We start from the raw sequence: 16,048 nt of genomic DNA on the forward strand, positions 1-16,048 counted from the left end.
CTGACCTGCCAAAGAGGGGCATCCAATGTTCTGACCCCCACTGTCTGGATGCTCATCATCCGTGTGAGCCGTGGGGGCCAGGCTGGCCGGTGCACACCATAATGTGGTCTCATCCTTCCAGCACGGAGGCTCACATCTGGAGAGTGACTGAGTGGGTAGCTGAGGGAGAGAGGGAGCAGGCAGAGAGGCAGGGGGGCTGAGCAGAGGCCCCATGGGAGGTGCACCAGGAGGTGGGGGAGGAGAGCAGGGACACTGATGGGGGGACAGAGGGGCTGGGGACGCTGAGGTGGATAAGGATTGGGGGGAGCATGGGGGCAGGGGGATCAGAGGTTGGAGCGGGGGGGGGACGATGGGGGCGGGGTCGAGGGAGGACGGGGGCGGTTTTGGGGGGAGGGGGATCAGAGATGCGAGAAGAGGAGGCAGTGGGAGGTGGGAGGGCCGGGGCACGGGGGCGGGGCGATCCAAGATCCTTCAGGCGGTGTGGCAGGCGGGGACCTCCGGAGTCCGACCCCGGCGTCCTCAGGTGGCCGCAGTCTCCGCTGTTCTGGGGGCTCCCCCAGGTTCGGGGAAGCCCTGGGGGTGCGTGGGGCGGCGCGAGCCGGGGGCTCCGGAGACCGACGATTCCGGGGCCCCCGGCGGGGCGCGGCCGGCGACCCCGCGCGCAGGGCGCGGCCCCGCGTCCGGAGCGCGTGCGGCTGGTGGCTGCTTGTTGTTTGGTCGCTGCGGCTGGCCTCGGGCGGGCTGTGCGCCCCGCGGACGCGCGGCAGGCTGCAGTGCCTGCAGGTGTCCGTGTTCGCCAACCGCAGCTGGGCGCGCACCGACGGCCTGGCGCGGCTCGGGGAGCTGCAGGTCTACGGCTGGAGAAACGGCTCGGACTCCATCCGCTTCCTCAAGCCCTGGGCGCGGGGCCCGTTCGGCGAGGGGCAGTGGGACGAGCTGCAGCGGCTACTCAGTGTGTACCGTGGAAGCTTCACCAGGGACATGCACGAATTCGTCAAAATGCTGCGCCTGGACTGTGAGCTGGGGGTGGGACCCTGGGCCGCTGCCCGGCGGGGGCTCTGCCTCCCCCTCTGCCCGAGACGCCCAGCTCACGCCTCCGTCTCCGGATCCCCGCTGCTGCCCTGGCACTCCCCAGCTTCGACCCCGCAAACCGCCGCCGTTCCTCCTGCTGCTGGTCCCCCGCTCGTCTCCCGGGACTCTGGGTCCCCAGTAGAACCCTGATACGCATTTCCCCTCCGCGGTCCCTTCTAATCCTTACGGCCTTTCTTTGGTCTTTGTCCCGTCCACTTCTCAGATCCCTTTGAGATCCAGGTGTCTGCTGGCTGCGAGCTGCGCCCCGGGAACACCTCCGAAACCTTCTTTCACGCAGCATTTCAAGGAAAAGAGATCATGAGTTTCCAAGGAACTGTTTGGATGCCAGCCCCAGATGCCCCCTATTGGGTGGGCAGGGCCACCAAAGAGCTCAACCAGGACCAGGGGACCAGAAAGACCCTACAGTGGCTCCTCAATGACACCTGCCCCCAGTTTGTCAGAGGCCTCCTTGAGGCAGGGAAGTCGGAACTGGAGAAGCAAGGTGAGCCTGCCTCTCTCACTCCTGCGCTCCCGGCTGGGGCTCCCCGTTGCAGACTTCACAGCCCTTGGATCACCCCCCCCCCCCCCCCCCCCCGGGGAGAATGTCTCAGGAAGGCATGGGTGAAGCCTGAGGGTATTTATTCATCCCACAGACATTAACCAAGCCCCCCTTGGGTTCCATGAATTGAATTAAATAAACACTGGGGGTCAAACAGGATCTCTGCTGAGGGGCGGGGGTCAGGGAAGGTTTTCCTGGGGAAGCCAAAACGAATGGACAAAGTCATGAGGGATTCCATCTCCAGAGGGGGAAGTGTGGGCTGCCGAGTTCCTGCCTTGCGATCCCCCACTTCCTCATCCGACACAGTGAGGCCGGAGGCCTGGCTGTCCACTGGCCCCAGTCCCGGTCCCGGCCGTCTGCTGCTGGTGTGCCGCGTCTCCGGCTTCCACCCAAAGCCTGTGTGGGTGATGTGGATGCGGGGTGAGCAGGAGCAGCGGGGCACCCAGCGAGGCGACGTCCTGCCCCATGCTGATGGGACGTGGTATCTCCGAGTGACCCTGGACGTGGCGGCCCGGGAGGCAGCTGGTCTGTCGTGCCGAGTGAGACACAGCAGTCTAGGGGGCCAGGACATAATCATCCACTGGGGTGAGAAAGAACTGGGGCCCGGCTGGGCATGGGGGAGATGGTCCTCAAGCAGAGAGGGAGGCACTGGCCATGAGGCGGGTTGGGACACACGCAGGATAGAGGGGTTTCCAAAATGCACCCCCCCAAACCAGGAAGGTTAGAAGGAGGGGGTTCCAGATACCAGAAGGAGGGAACGGAGGGGAACAAAGCCTGAACTCAAAAAGGGTTGAGATAAATGTCCCATATACAAGGAAAAAGAGACCAAACAATTCACAGGTCCAGAAGCAGGTGGCAAATAAAGAATCCCAGGAGAGGTCACTCCCCATGAGAAGCCGGGGTTGGGGGGGCGGGGGAACAAGGTAGTTGCTGGGTCTTGAGTGCTTCCGGACTCTGCCCAGCATGGTGTCCACTTGTCCCTGGCTCCTTTGAAACAGGTGCTATTCTTCTCATTTTATTGTTGAAGACAAGGAGACTAAGCTAGGTCAGGTTCACTGCTCTTGGTCTCATGGGTGGAGAGTGGCTACCTGGTTGTCCTTGCTGTGTGTGTTATACCGCCGTGTGTTGAAGGTGTCCCCGGCGCCCAGGCCCTGAGACAAGAGGGGGCCTCGAAACTGCAGAGGAACAGAAGTGGGCACTCCCCGTGGGGGAGGCAGTGAGAAGCATCTGTGGCATCCTCCCATGGGCTCAGACCAAGGGCCTTGGAATAGGGAGGGGTCCTGTGCTGACAGCCTGTGTTTCCCACGCAGAGGGGAGCCACTCCTCCATGTGGCTGATGCTTGTGGCCTTGCTGGGGTCCTTACTGATGATTGGATGCTTAGCCCTCTGGTATAGGAGGCACCGGTAGGTCTCCCCTTCCTGACCCCTCCTTCCTTCAGCCTCTCCTCATTTCCTGGCCCCTCCAGCCCCTCTCCCCTTTCCCTTAATGTTCTCTCCCTTCCTACACCCTCTCAGCTCCTATCAAGGCATCCTGTGACTTTGCTCGCCTCACCTGTCTGGGACTCAGGATCGCAAGTGCCCAGGACGTCAGCTCAGCAGCTGAGGGTGAAAGGAAAGATGCCTTGAAGAATCAGACAGCAGTCACAGAGCAGTTCTCATCATGTCCTTTTCACATTTCATGTAAGAAGATTGAAGTTCTTCTTCAGTATAGTGCAAGTTTATAAGCCCCCATGGTTCTATTAAAAATAGACGTGCAAACTTCCAGGGACAAGCAGATACAGGCTGGGGTGTAAGGTTGTGCGTGGTCACTGGATGGTGCAGTCTACAGTGAATTGGGAAGTGATTGCTCCTGAGGAAGCAGGTCCAGCTGCTTGCTGTCAAGGATAAAGGGAGACCTACCAAAAAATGAATGAATTTCTAAAGTAAGACCCTGGCTTGGCTGTAGCCTACATTTTTCAAGAAAAGTGGACGTCTAGATTTTTGTGTGAACATGCCTGATACTAAAATGTGCACTCAAGCTTTTACAAACTGTTTGGGACACCCCGGATACATCTCTGCTTCTCGATGACAGTGTGGGGGCTCCTTGGATAAAAGTTTGTCCTGAATGACAAATTGGTAGTTTTAGGGCATAGTTTCTTTTGTGAATTTGGACTTATAAAGGGGGGGGTGTTTTCTTCTTTAAAAGAAAATTAGGTTGTAAGAAACAGGTTTCTCAAGATTTTATTTGGTGCAACTGATTTATAAGGAGAAATCATAGTGTACGTGTATTAGGTAGAAAAAAAAGTTACTCTGGGTAGGGATATTTCTCCCAAATGGCCAGTCACTTTTTTCAGTTTGGAGGAAGTCAGTCATGAAGGTGTCCCCGCAAACAGGCTCCCCCACTTACAGCTATTAAGTGAGACAATGCTCAGGAAGGGGGTGAACCCACTTGGGCAGGTGTGAGCTGCCCTGATCAGCACCCAGCTGTTTGCTCTGTTCCTAGTTAAGGATCCTTGAACATCCAGAAGAAATGGGACTAAACTTTCAGAGAGTCTTTGCTTGAGAAAATTAAGAATTGACATCTTGTATGCTGAACTTTCTGGTTGAGCCTCAGATGTGGGTGAAGATCTTGCCAGCTCCTAAATCGGTGGTTCCCAATTGTGATCTGACCAGCAGCCTCAACACCACTGGGGACTTGCACATTGTTCTGGACCCCATCTCGGACCTCCTAAATAAGAAATGGGAGTGGGGCCCCCCGTAATCTGTGTTTGAACGAGCCCTTAGGTGGATCTGGTGTTCAGCCGCTGTGCTTTGGGTCACGCGGTGCTACAAATTCCTCAGAATGATTGTTAAGTGAAAATATTGGCCTGGGATTAGTCAGGGAAGGCTTCCTGGAAGGGGCATCTGACGCAGGACTTGTACATGTAGTGAGGGGAACCAGCAAGTGCACTGGGTCAGGAGACCAGAGTTTTGGCCTTGGACTCAGTGTCTTCCTGTGTCAAGTGGAACCAGGAAGCAGATCCTCAGAGCGGCCGCAAACCTGCCAGTGCCTCGGTCTTGGACTGCCAGCCTCCAGACCCGTGAGAGATACATTTCCCTTGTTTATAAGACACCCCTCCCAAGGCATTTTGTAAATGCAGCCTGAATGGGTTAGGACAGATTATCTCACAGAGGGTGGGGAGCAAATGTATGACTGTGTGGCTGTCTATGATGCCTTCAAACCAGGGGCCCAATACTGCCCCCAGGCAGGCCATGCGGTTCAGCTTGGCTTCCTCTGGCTGCGCCAAGGCTCTGAACCCGTCCTACCGGCCGGCTGCGTTCTTAGGGCATGTGTGTTAAAAGCCCTTCTGAAGTCTTTTTGGAAATGCGTCAGCATGAGTTTACAGAAACTCTGGTTCATTTTAAAGAAATTGATTTATTTTGGAAATAAAGTCCTATCTCTGGGAAAATCTGTCTTGTCTTCACATCCTTAGCTTAGAACACCTCAGGAAGCCCTGAGAATTCATTTTAAACTGTTGATATTCTCTTTGTGAATGTCACGTTCCTCACTGGGTGCTGGGCTGCTCGTCAGTGCGTGGTCACTGGGCTCCAGATTCGTCCTTCTTATGTGCTCCGTGACAGGTGACAATGTGTGGAATTCCTCTGGCCACTTCTTTAAAGTGAGCACAGAGTTAAGCTTTTTTGGTAGAAGGCCCTCGAGAGGCACGGCGGGAGGAAGGGGCTCTCTTGTAGTTTCCAGCTACCACGTGGGCCGGTCCGCAGAGTGGGCGTGAAGGCACTGGCTGCATTGCGGCCCCAGCCACGTGCCCAGAGCTCGCGCGGACACTGGTGACCTCGCAGCCTCAGCCTGGCCATAACCTTCCCGTGCCTTCTTGATATGGACACTGGCACTTCCTGCTCCCCAGGGTGCCCCGTTCCCTCTGCAGACCCTTGCGCGGCCTGTGCTCAGTCCGCCTGCTGCCTAGAGGGTCCCCCTGAGCTGCAGCACCGTCTGCAAACCCAGGCTGAGGTCTGCAGAATTGCTTCCAGCTTGTCCAGTGACTGCAGGCCAGCTCCGGCCTGGACGAGCCTGCGAACTTCTCTGCTACACCTTCTCCGATGAGGAGGCTGCTATACTCCAGCCCTGGGAAAGGGTTACCTTTCCAGGCATATTCCCCCTTGCATATTCTCGCCCAGCCCTGGAGTTTTGTGTAGAGTTTTCTTTCATCTTAGTTATTTTCTTATTAGAGTTTACTAATTCTACTCAACTTCCTCTGATTGGACTCAGGTAGATGCACACAGGTGTATTTGTGACCCTACAGAGGCATTGGTGAGCTTTCCGAGGCTCTCACTCAAATTTACTTCTGCTCTTAAGTCTGTGGCATAGACTTGATCCACTTTGCAATGAGCTGGAGCCTTTCCTCCCAGAGCTTCGATTTGTTGTTCTTTACCAGGCCATCCTCAGAAGTTTAGGGTGTAATCGAGAGGGGTGCTGTTAATAATCAAGCCAGGACAGGTGTAACCTGGGACAGACTCTCTGGTAACTGTTTGCTGTTTGTGCTGTGCTGGGGCACGGCCCTGGCTCCTAGGCACCTGCTGCTGGGCCGGGCCTCTGTCCCGAGGCCACGCGTACCTTCTGTCCACTCCCTAGGCTCTCCCGTCCCCTCGGTCTTCCCTTGGCTTCTGTGCTCACTATCATGCCTCACACTCAGCACGGCTCCGGCTCAGCGATGCGGCACAGGAGAGGCTGTACCCTCTTCAGCTTCTTTTTCTGAACTCAGGCTGGGTTTTCCCATGGCTTGTATTCTTCTTTTGCTGATTCTATTGAACCATCCCTAGAGGGGTTCTTCCACATTTTTGTGCCCTGGCTTTTCACCCTGCATCTAACCATCTTTCCTATTTTCTTGTGAAAGTTGGGATTATCCGGGGATGATTCCCACATCTTCCTCCTTCCTGGCCCTCAGGGTGAGTGATTTTCCAGTCATCTCCATCTGCAGAGAGATGTCTGTCTTTGCTAAGCTGGACCCTTCCCTCTGAGCTTTGCTTGGCACAGCCTCGGAGCTTGTGCCCCGTGTCTCGCCACCCACAGGCTCCCCACCTTTAGCACGCCAGTGTTCACAGACAGCCGGTGATGTTTACAACATAAGCACAAAAATTTTGCCTGTGGGCAAAATCTCCTCTTTTTGAAAATTCCTGAAGTTATGTATCTGGATTATATTTAACATTTTAACATATGTCTTTATTCCTTTCCTTGAAACTTTATTTTTCATTCTTATCCATGTGAGATACCCACGCATTTCTGTGTGCCTCGGGGGAAGAATGTAAGGAATAGAAGACAGAAACTCTAGTTGTGTTTCCAAACGTTCAGTGATGGCAGACGGGATAGGATGTCAAGGCTTAAACAGAGCATCCTCACAAAACAGGAAGATCTTCCCAAGCCAGAGCAAGATGTTTCTCCCGGACGGAGAGGTGTATAGGGGCTCTAACTGCAGACGACACCTGTCCCCTCCTGTCTGGCAGCACTCCCAGGGTGGGAGCAGGCTCCCAGAAGGAATGCCCAGGTGGCACTCCTGGGCAGTGGAGTAGGGTAAGCTGAACAAAACTCCATGCTCATGATTGTGGCACAGAAATGTTGGGAAGGACACTGGATCTGAGAGGCTGGGCAGGAAGTGAGGTGAATATCTGAGCAGTGATCTGTGTGGTTCAGTGAACGAGCACCAGGGGCTGTGGGATTGGAGTCAGGACTCTAGGGACTGGGGGCAGAAACCGGGGAAAACTAAGGTTACATCTCCCCCACCACAGAATGGAGCGATGCTCAGACTTAGAAGTTAGAGGTTAACCAAAAGAAACTGAAGAAAGTACTATTTCTTGCTCAGTGAACTTACAGTCTAAGATTTACACCAGTTACCTGTGGGTTGCTAATCATCATCTGCATCCTTCATAAATGATCACCCTTAGCCCTGGAGCCAATGCATGTTTAGACACTCGCTGGGACTGTGCTGGAAAATTTATCTGAAGCCCTTAGATGGACACAGAATTTAATACTGATTCTGAAATCCCTGTGGGTTATGAGGAGATCAGTGTGAAAGATGGCCGCAGAGTGATGCATCATTGGCAAGTGGACACACGGTGGCTGTCGGATAGAAGAAACCGAGGGTTATATGTGCTATGGTGAGCGCTGTGAATTGTGCAAGACTGTTGAATCACAGATCTGTACCTCTGAAACAAATAATGCAATATATGTTAGGAAAAAAAAAGAAGAAGAAGAAGATAGCAGGAGGGGAAGAATGAAGGGGAGTAAATCGGAGGGGGAGACGAACCATGAGAGATGATGGACTCTGAAAAACAAACAGGGTTCTAGAGGGGGGGGGTGGGGAGATGGGTTAGCTTGGTGATGGGTATTAAAGAGGGCACGTTCTGTGTGGAGCACTGGGTGTTATGCACAAACAATGAATCATGGAACACTATATCAAAAACTAACGAGGTAATGTATGGTGATCAACATAACAATAAAAAATTTAAAGTAAAAAAAAAAAAGAATTAAAAGAAGAAACCAAGGGTCAAAGCAGCCTTGTTAGAACTTCCCAAGAAGGTTAATTTCTGTGAGTTCCAGAAATAACAGCTTGAAATGGAGGGAAGTGGGAAGTTACATCTGTGGCCTGTGTCTTGGATTCTAGATTTCAACAGCACTGACCACATCAACGCAAGCCTAACAGCTCCGTGAAGGCGCTGGCCTGGGGGAGTTTCGTCTTAGAAATGTAAATCTGACTCCCAGGGAACACGTTTTGTAAGGTGCAAAGTTGCACGTTCTGTGCTGCATTTCAGACTTTCAGAGTCCTGGCGCTGGCAACGGAGAGATGGGCGGTGTAGCTGGTTTCTCACCACATGATCAAAGGGCGCCCAAGGCAGAGAATGTGCTGGGAGGTCCAGGCCCCGTGAGGCCTCCGGAGCCCTGACAGTTGAGATGTCTTGCTGACTTGGTGGCCTTTGGAAAACCAAGCAAAAGTCCCCTTCTCTCGGGCCTGAAAACCGGCTGCCAAGGCAGAGGGACCCCTTGTGTCCCCTACAGATGTGACAAGAAGAGCTAAGCTTAGCTCTTTCCACAGATGATTAGACCATATACCTGGAAAACCCAAGCAACTGTATTTGACAAAGCCAAGAATGACTTGAATTTGAACAGGAATTTTTGTCATGTGGACAAGGTAAGTGTATGAAAATCAAAGCTATTCTCTATTAGCAATAACCAACTAGAAGTGAAAATGGGAATAAATAGTCCATTCAAAAAAGTGACAGAAATATAAAATTCTCAAGAACAAATTTCACAAAAATGGTACATACCCCAAATGAAGAAAAACACAGAGTCCTCTGAAGGGCAAAAGACGTCTTCTGAATTAATGGAAAGACTTGGTCTATTCTTGGTTTAGAAGAGTTAATATAATCAAATATTAATCCCCAAGATGTGTAAATTGAACGAAATGCTTAGTATTAAAATGGCCAAAAATGTGAGAAAAAATGATGGTGCGGGTATGGGACCTGCCATACTGAATATTAAAACTCAGAGGCACTGTCACTAAAATTCTATGGTAGAGGGCAGCGGGGGTGGGGCAGGACAGATGTTTACTGGACAGATTTGCAGAGAGTAGCAAATAAGTCCTATATATTCTAATGTACCATATCGTGAATACAGAATCATCAAACTTGCTAAGAGACTAGATTTTAATGATTCCAACCAGTAAAAAGCAATAATTATGTGATGAGATAGAGACGAGATAATTATTGCTACAATTCAATCATATTACAATATATAAATGTATCAAATTCACATGCTGTATACCTTAAATGTACACAATGTTATATGTCAAACATACTGCAATGAAAATAAAATACAATAAAGGAAAAGCTAAGAAGAAAGTATTCTGGTAATAAAATTGAAGGTAAGGAATAGAGTGATTTCATATCCCTGTGGAAGAATAATCAGTGAGGGGGCTGGCTCTCCATATAGGAAAATAATAATATTGGAAATCTACCTCACAGCATAAATAAACTCCAGATATATTAAAGACTGAAGTTTTAAAGATTTTTTTTTACGAAAATAGGAACTGAGAAACTATAAAATAAAACATACACATGTTAAAAAATAATTAAAATTTTGCATGGCAGTAAAGAGCATCATTGACCCTAGATTGGGGAAAGTTACAGATAGCTGACGCTAATATTAATGAGAGAAGTCTCTTATTTATAAGAAAAAGCTCAACACTCAAACAGTAACTGGGCAAAGGCTAAACAGATAAATCATAAAGAGCAAATCCGAATTGGTTAATAAACACAAGAAAAGATAATCATTGTCATTAGTACTCATGGAAATGCAAATTACAGTAAAAGGAGATACCGTTCTCACCGGATTGGCAACAAGGAGGGAGACTAATACAGGATTTTTCAAAACAGTCCTTGAGAAAGCGATTTGACAAAATCTCTTCACGTGAAAAATCCAGAGACCTCTCAGCTCAGAAACCCTACTCTTGAGACTGTACTTTGGGGAAATAAAAGTACCAGAATGTGAGGCCGTGCGTATGAGGATGCTGTTCACGTAAGAATGTAGGAGGGCTTGTATCTCCCAAGGATGAAAACCCGCGAACACGCGTGGATGAGGACTCGCTGTAGTTGCTTGAGGCAGGAACAGCCCGAAGAACAGAAGAACACGGCTGAAACAAAATAAAAGTTTATTTCTCTCACTCAATAGACATCCGGAGGTAGGTGCTCAAAGGTGGATCCGCGAAGGGCACAGGGACCCACCTTCCTTCCAGCTCCCCGGTGCTGCTTACTGTCAGGCTTCCCTGGGAAATGCCACCATTTCATCCATCACAAGAGCTTTGGGGGCAGGATCTGGGGAGGGGACACCTCCCTTCTTCCCACCTTACAGTGACTTCTCAGAAGAAGACACAACCAGCGCAGCCTTTCTTGGTAAGTGTTCCTGAGTGGGACAGGGACCTGCTCCATGTCAGGTGGATTTGGGGAGGCACCTGCTGTCTCTGCAGCGCAGACTAGAGCTGGGGGCTGCCACCGGTGGAAGTGATGAGGTCTGTGACAATTGACTTGGAGGGGTCACAGCAGCTTTACGAAGTTTTCAGAACCCATAACCAACTTACTTCTCTTAAATTTATCTTTTAAATTTATCTTTTATTCACAAGGATGATTAACACGTATGTGTAGTTTAAGAGAACTCTTAAAAAGAAAAGTTAAAACATGAAATGATAAATATTGTGTTGTAGTGCATTTGTCAGGTTTTCCTTCCCTAAAGGGAACCTAAAGTATTGTCATACTTACGGTTGAGGGCATCCTAATATGATGAAATATGAAAATAATTTTAAATTAACATGGGATAGCGTGAAGCAACATGAAGACAACAGATGGTCCTGGACTCTGACAATAGTTCTGCGTACTTTGCCAAGAGGGTGCACAGTTTTTACTCTTGGTCACTCCCAAATGAGAGCGACAGCCCTAATACGTGGGCTTCCTTTGCAGCTTGGGAAACTCTGTGATCCTTTAAGGCTCGGCTCTAAGTGTTAGACAGGAAGAGGGCGAACCTTCCTCTGCGTGAATAGTGACCTTGGCTTTTCACCTTGCATCTAACCATCTTTCTCGAGGTAACACGTCCGAGGACTCTGCCTGAGGCCCCAGGGCCTGCTGCACATTGTCTCCCGTCTGCCACTCTGCCCGTTAAATATACCCTCCTGCGGGGCCTCTGAACTCCCAGTGTATTGTCAACTCAGGGACACTGCCAGCCCCCCAGTCGTCCCCTCCCGGCTACGCTTAGAGACTCTCCTCAAGCCCTGGGCCGGGGTGGCTGACTCAGCCTGTGCATGTCCCCTCTCTCGGACCCAGACTGACCTGTTCTGCCTGACGTCCAATGTCTGTGCCCGACACACTGTCCACGCCTCCACCCGGGTCAGGCACACGGTAAGTCCGCTCTGCTTTTCTGCCTTGCCTGGGAGAGGAGATCCATTCATGTGACCTTTGCAAGGCAGAAAGTAAGTGAACTTTTTTCCCCACTATGGTTTTCCTCACTGGCAGATAGAGTCGTGGATCCGAAAGGTTTTCTGCACCTGTCCTCTGCATTCCATTATCCGCATCTCTGTGTGTTCAGAGACGGTGGCTGTGCTTAGCAGTGGTAGCAGAAAATTTCCGACCCTGGTGTCCTGCTCCCTCCGCTATACCCCTGTGATGTGGTTTTGAATTCAAGAGACGAATGATCCCTCCCTTCCCCCATCACCACTCTGACCTAGTTGTCAGAAATGCCCTGTGTATTAATCATGTTTTTTATTTTCTATATTTTATGGTGCTTTGACGTCTGAGGACCTTGCTGGCCAGGAGAGACTGCCCCTCTAGGGCTGGTTGATTCCTAAACTAGCACATGACTCCCCTAGGAGCACACCTTTCACATGCAAGCCAGCCAACCCACATCCCATGTCCCGAACCACCTCCCTCCTCTAACTCAAACACCAAACCAAGATCACCCTCCTGCGTGCTCACAGCCCACCAAAGTTCTTCAGACTGCCCTACTCGGAACCGCTGATCCACCTGCCTGGCCCTTCCCGTGGAAACCCACAGTAGAGGCTTGTGCCCTGCTCCCCCTCACCCCTGCCTCCTGTCTGAACTTTGCACTCTTCCACGTGGCCCCTTTGCTTGGGGTTTGTAGGTAATAAAACTCTTCTTTCAAAGGCAGGGGTCTGTCTGTCACATCCACCCCTGATTACAGGAAAGCCTGGTACAAATTCCGGCGTCTGGGAGTCATTTCTGCCGCCCTCAGCCCACGCTTCCTTCTCTGCTTTCCCACAGTTGACGGTGCACTCCTGTCTGCGTTAAATCTCTTACTGCACAAAATGCTCAGGCTGCTTTCTCTTCCTTACTGACTCATTCATGCAGGCCCACGAGGGAGGCCCTGTGAGAAACATATTCACAGTGATATTAAAAGTCGTGGGTGAAGGGAACCGGGTCTTGCTGTAGGGTGGGGGGGCGGACATACGAGAGCTCCGTGGCAGAAGGCCTGTGTCGTCCGGGAACGGGAAGAACGGGGCTCACCCTGAGGTGGGCTTAGGTTCTAGGGCTCCAGATAAAGCCAGGCCTCATTGTCTGGTAGCCCACAGACACGAAGTCTCCACCTGAAGTCTTTTTTTTTTTTTTTAAACATTTTATATCTATTTGAGAGAGAGACAGAAAGAGTGAGAACGTGAGCAGGATGAAGGACAGAGGAAGAAGCAGACTCCCCGCTGAGCAGGGAGCCTGCTGCCAGACTCTCTCCCAGGACCCCGGGATCATGACTTGAGCCAAAGGCCGATGCTTCACTGACTGAGCCCCCCAGGCAGCCATGCAGCCTGCAGTCTTTTAAAGGGGTTTTCCAGGATGATCCAAATTCCTTCACGTTCCACAGGACAGGGGGTTGGGTCAGCTCAGTGGGCAAACCCCACAAATCCTGAAGGTATTTGATATTCTAGAATCTGTCATTAATGACATGGATATTCAGGTCGAGGTGATACTCAAAAGTTTTGGAAATACAGATACTGCTGTAATATTCTTTTACAGATTGAAGAAGTGCTTGACGATTGCCCTGGGGGGCCATCTTGGGGGCATGCACGAGAAGGGGGAGCCTGAGTCCAAATTAAAAACTCAGTGACGTTTCCCGTCATGAGTGGCGAGGCCCGGACAGCTGTTCCCTCTGGTGGCAGCACAGCCCGCAGCCGGCGCCGCCACCAACACCCTCATCCGGAGCTCGATTCCTCCAGGGAGGTGGGTCCGCCCTTCCTCTGGCGAGGTCGCACAATTTCAGGCAGGGCTGCCGCATGGAGTTCCTTCCAGGCTGGTGGCGATGGAGATTATAGAACAGGGCTGGGATTGGCGATCGCTTCCTGTAGAGGGCCAGATAGTAAATGTTTTAGGCTTTGGTGCCACAGTGTCCCTGTGACAACGGCTCAGCTCTGCTGCTGTAGCACAGAAGCTACAGGACATAATGAATGAGTGTGTCTGTGTTCCAATAAAACTTTATGTATGGACACTGAAATTTGAACTTCATGTAATTTTCCTGTGTCATGAACTGGTGCTTTTTGATTTTTTTAACCCTCTGAAAATGTAAAAAATCATTTTTGAAAAATACACTGAACATTTACCTCAATATCATGAAATCCATCTATGAAAAGCCTACAGCAAATATCATTCTCAGTGGGGAAAAGCTGAAAGCATTCCCCCTAAGGTCAGGAATGCAGCAGGGATGTCCACTATGACCACTGCTCTTCAACATAGTATTAGAAGTCCTAGCCACAGCAATCAGACAACAAAAAGAAATTAAAGGCATCCTAATCGGCAAAGAGGAAGTCAAACTCTCAGTCTTTGCAGATGATATCATACTGTATGTGGAAAACCCAAAAGATTCCACCCCAAAACTGCTAGAACTCATACAGGAATTCAGTAAAGTGGCAGGATATAAAATCAATGCACAGAAATCAGTGGCCTTCCTATACACCAACAAGACAGAAGAGAGACAAATTAAGGAGTCGATCCCATTTACAATTGCACCCAAAACCATAAGATACCTAGGAATAAATTTAACCAAAGAGGCAAAGGATCTGTACTCAGAAAACTATAAAATACTCATGAAAGAAATTGAAGAAGACACAAAGAAATGGAAAAACGTTCCATGCTCATGGATTGGAAGAACAAACATTGTGAAGATGTCAATGCTACCCAGAGCAATCGACACATTCAATGCAATCCCCATCAAAATACCATCCACTTTTTTCAAAGAAATGGAACAAATAATCCTAAAATTTGTATGGAAACAGAAGAGACCCCGAATAGCCAGAGGAATGTTGACAAAGAAAAGCAAAGCTGGTGGCATCACAATTCTGGACTTCCAGCTCTACTACAAAGCTGTTATCATCAAGACAGTATGGTACTGGCACAAAAACAGACACATAGATCAATGGAACAGAATAGGGAGCCCAGAAATGGACCCTCAACTCTATGGTCAACTCAACTCATCTTTCACAAAGCAGGAAAGAATGTCCAATGGAAAAAAGACAGGCTCTTCAACAAATGGTGTTGGGAAAATTGGACAGCCACATGCAGAAGAATGAAACTGAACCATTTCCTTATACCACACACAAAAATAGACTCCAAATGGTTGAAAGACCTAAACGTGAGTCAAGAGTCCATCAAAATCCTAAAGGAGAACACACGCAGCAACCTCTTCGACCTCAGCCACAGCAACTTCTTCCTAGAAACATCACCAAAGGCAAGGGAAGCAAGGGCAAAAATGAACTATTGGGATTTCATGAAGATAAAAAGCTTTTGCACAGTAAAAGAAACAGTCCACAAAACCAAAAGACAACCGACAGAATGGGAGAAGATATTTGCAAATGACATATCAGATAAGGGGCTAGTATCTAAAATCTATAAAGAACTTATCAAACTCAACACCCAAAGAACAAATAATCCAATCAAGAAATGGGCAGAAGACATGAACAGACATTTTTCCAAAGAAGACATCCAAATGGCCAACAGACACATGAAAAAATGCTCAACATTGCTCGGCATCAGGGAAATCCAAATCAAAACCTCCATGAGATACCACCTCACAGCAGTCAGAATGGCTAAAATTAACAAGTCAGGAAACGACAGATGTTGGTGGGGATCTGGAGAAAGGGGAACACTCCTATACTGTTGGTGGGAATGCAAGCTGGTGCAGCCACTCTGGAAAACAGTATGGAGGTTCCTCAAACAGTTGAAAATAGAGCTACCATACGACGCAGCAATTGCACTACTGGGTATTTACCCCAAAGATACATATGTAGGGATCCGAAGGGGTACGTGCACCCGATGTTTATAGCAGCAATGTCCACAATAGCCAAACTGTGGAAAGAGCCAAGATGTCCATCGACAGATGAATGGATAAAGAGGTGGTATATATACACAATGGAATATTATGCAGCCATCAAAAGGAATGAGATCTTGCCATTTGCAATGATGTGGATGGAACCGGAGGGTGTTATGCTGAGTGAAATAAGTCAATCAGAGAAAGACTTGTATCATATGACCTCACTGATATGAGGAATTCTTAATCTCAGAAAACAAACTGAGGGTTGCTGGAGTGGTGGGGGGTGGGAGGGATGGGGTGGCTGGGTGATAGACATTGGGGAGGGTATGTGCTATGGTGAGTGCTGTGAATTGTGCAAGACTGTTGAATCCCAGATCTGTACTTCTGAAACAAATAATGCAATATATGTTAAGAAAAAAAAGGAGGAATGAAGGGGGGAAATCAGAGGGGGAGATGAACCATGAGAGACGATGGACCCTGAGAAACAAACTGAGGGTTCTAGAGGGGAGGGGGGTGGGGGGATGGGTTAACCTGGTGATGGGTATTAAAGAGGGCACATTCTGTGTGGAGCACTGGGTATTATGCACAAACAA

General features: G+C 49.7%; 1 protein-coding gene across 1 annotated transcript; it reads left to right on the forward strand.

The window, feature by feature from the left end:
* Positions 1-672: 672 nt before the first annotated feature.
* On the forward strand, positions 673-5,058 carry CD1D (CD1d molecule). Its single transcript, XM_028090938.2, has 5 exons — positions 673-1,015; positions 1,295-1,573; positions 1,937-2,215; positions 2,941-3,034; positions 3,146-5,058. The coding sequence occupies exons 1-5, from the start codon at positions 982-984 to the stop codon at positions 3,165-3,167; spliced, it is 708 nt and encodes a 235-aa protein (XP_027946739.2). The 5' UTR covers positions 673-981; the 3' UTR covers positions 3,168-5,058.
* Positions 5,059-16,048: the final 10,990 nt, after the last annotated feature.

Source organism: Eumetopias jubatus, unplaced genomic scaffold (genome assembly GCF_037043125.1).
Source record: "Eumetopias jubatus isolate StellerSeaLion01/CBP00866 unplaced genomic scaffold, mEumJub1_p1.0 scaffold_12, whole genome shotgun sequence".
In the NCBI taxonomy this organism is placed as follows: Eukaryota; Metazoa; Chordata; class Mammalia; order Carnivora; family Otariidae; genus Eumetopias; species Eumetopias jubatus.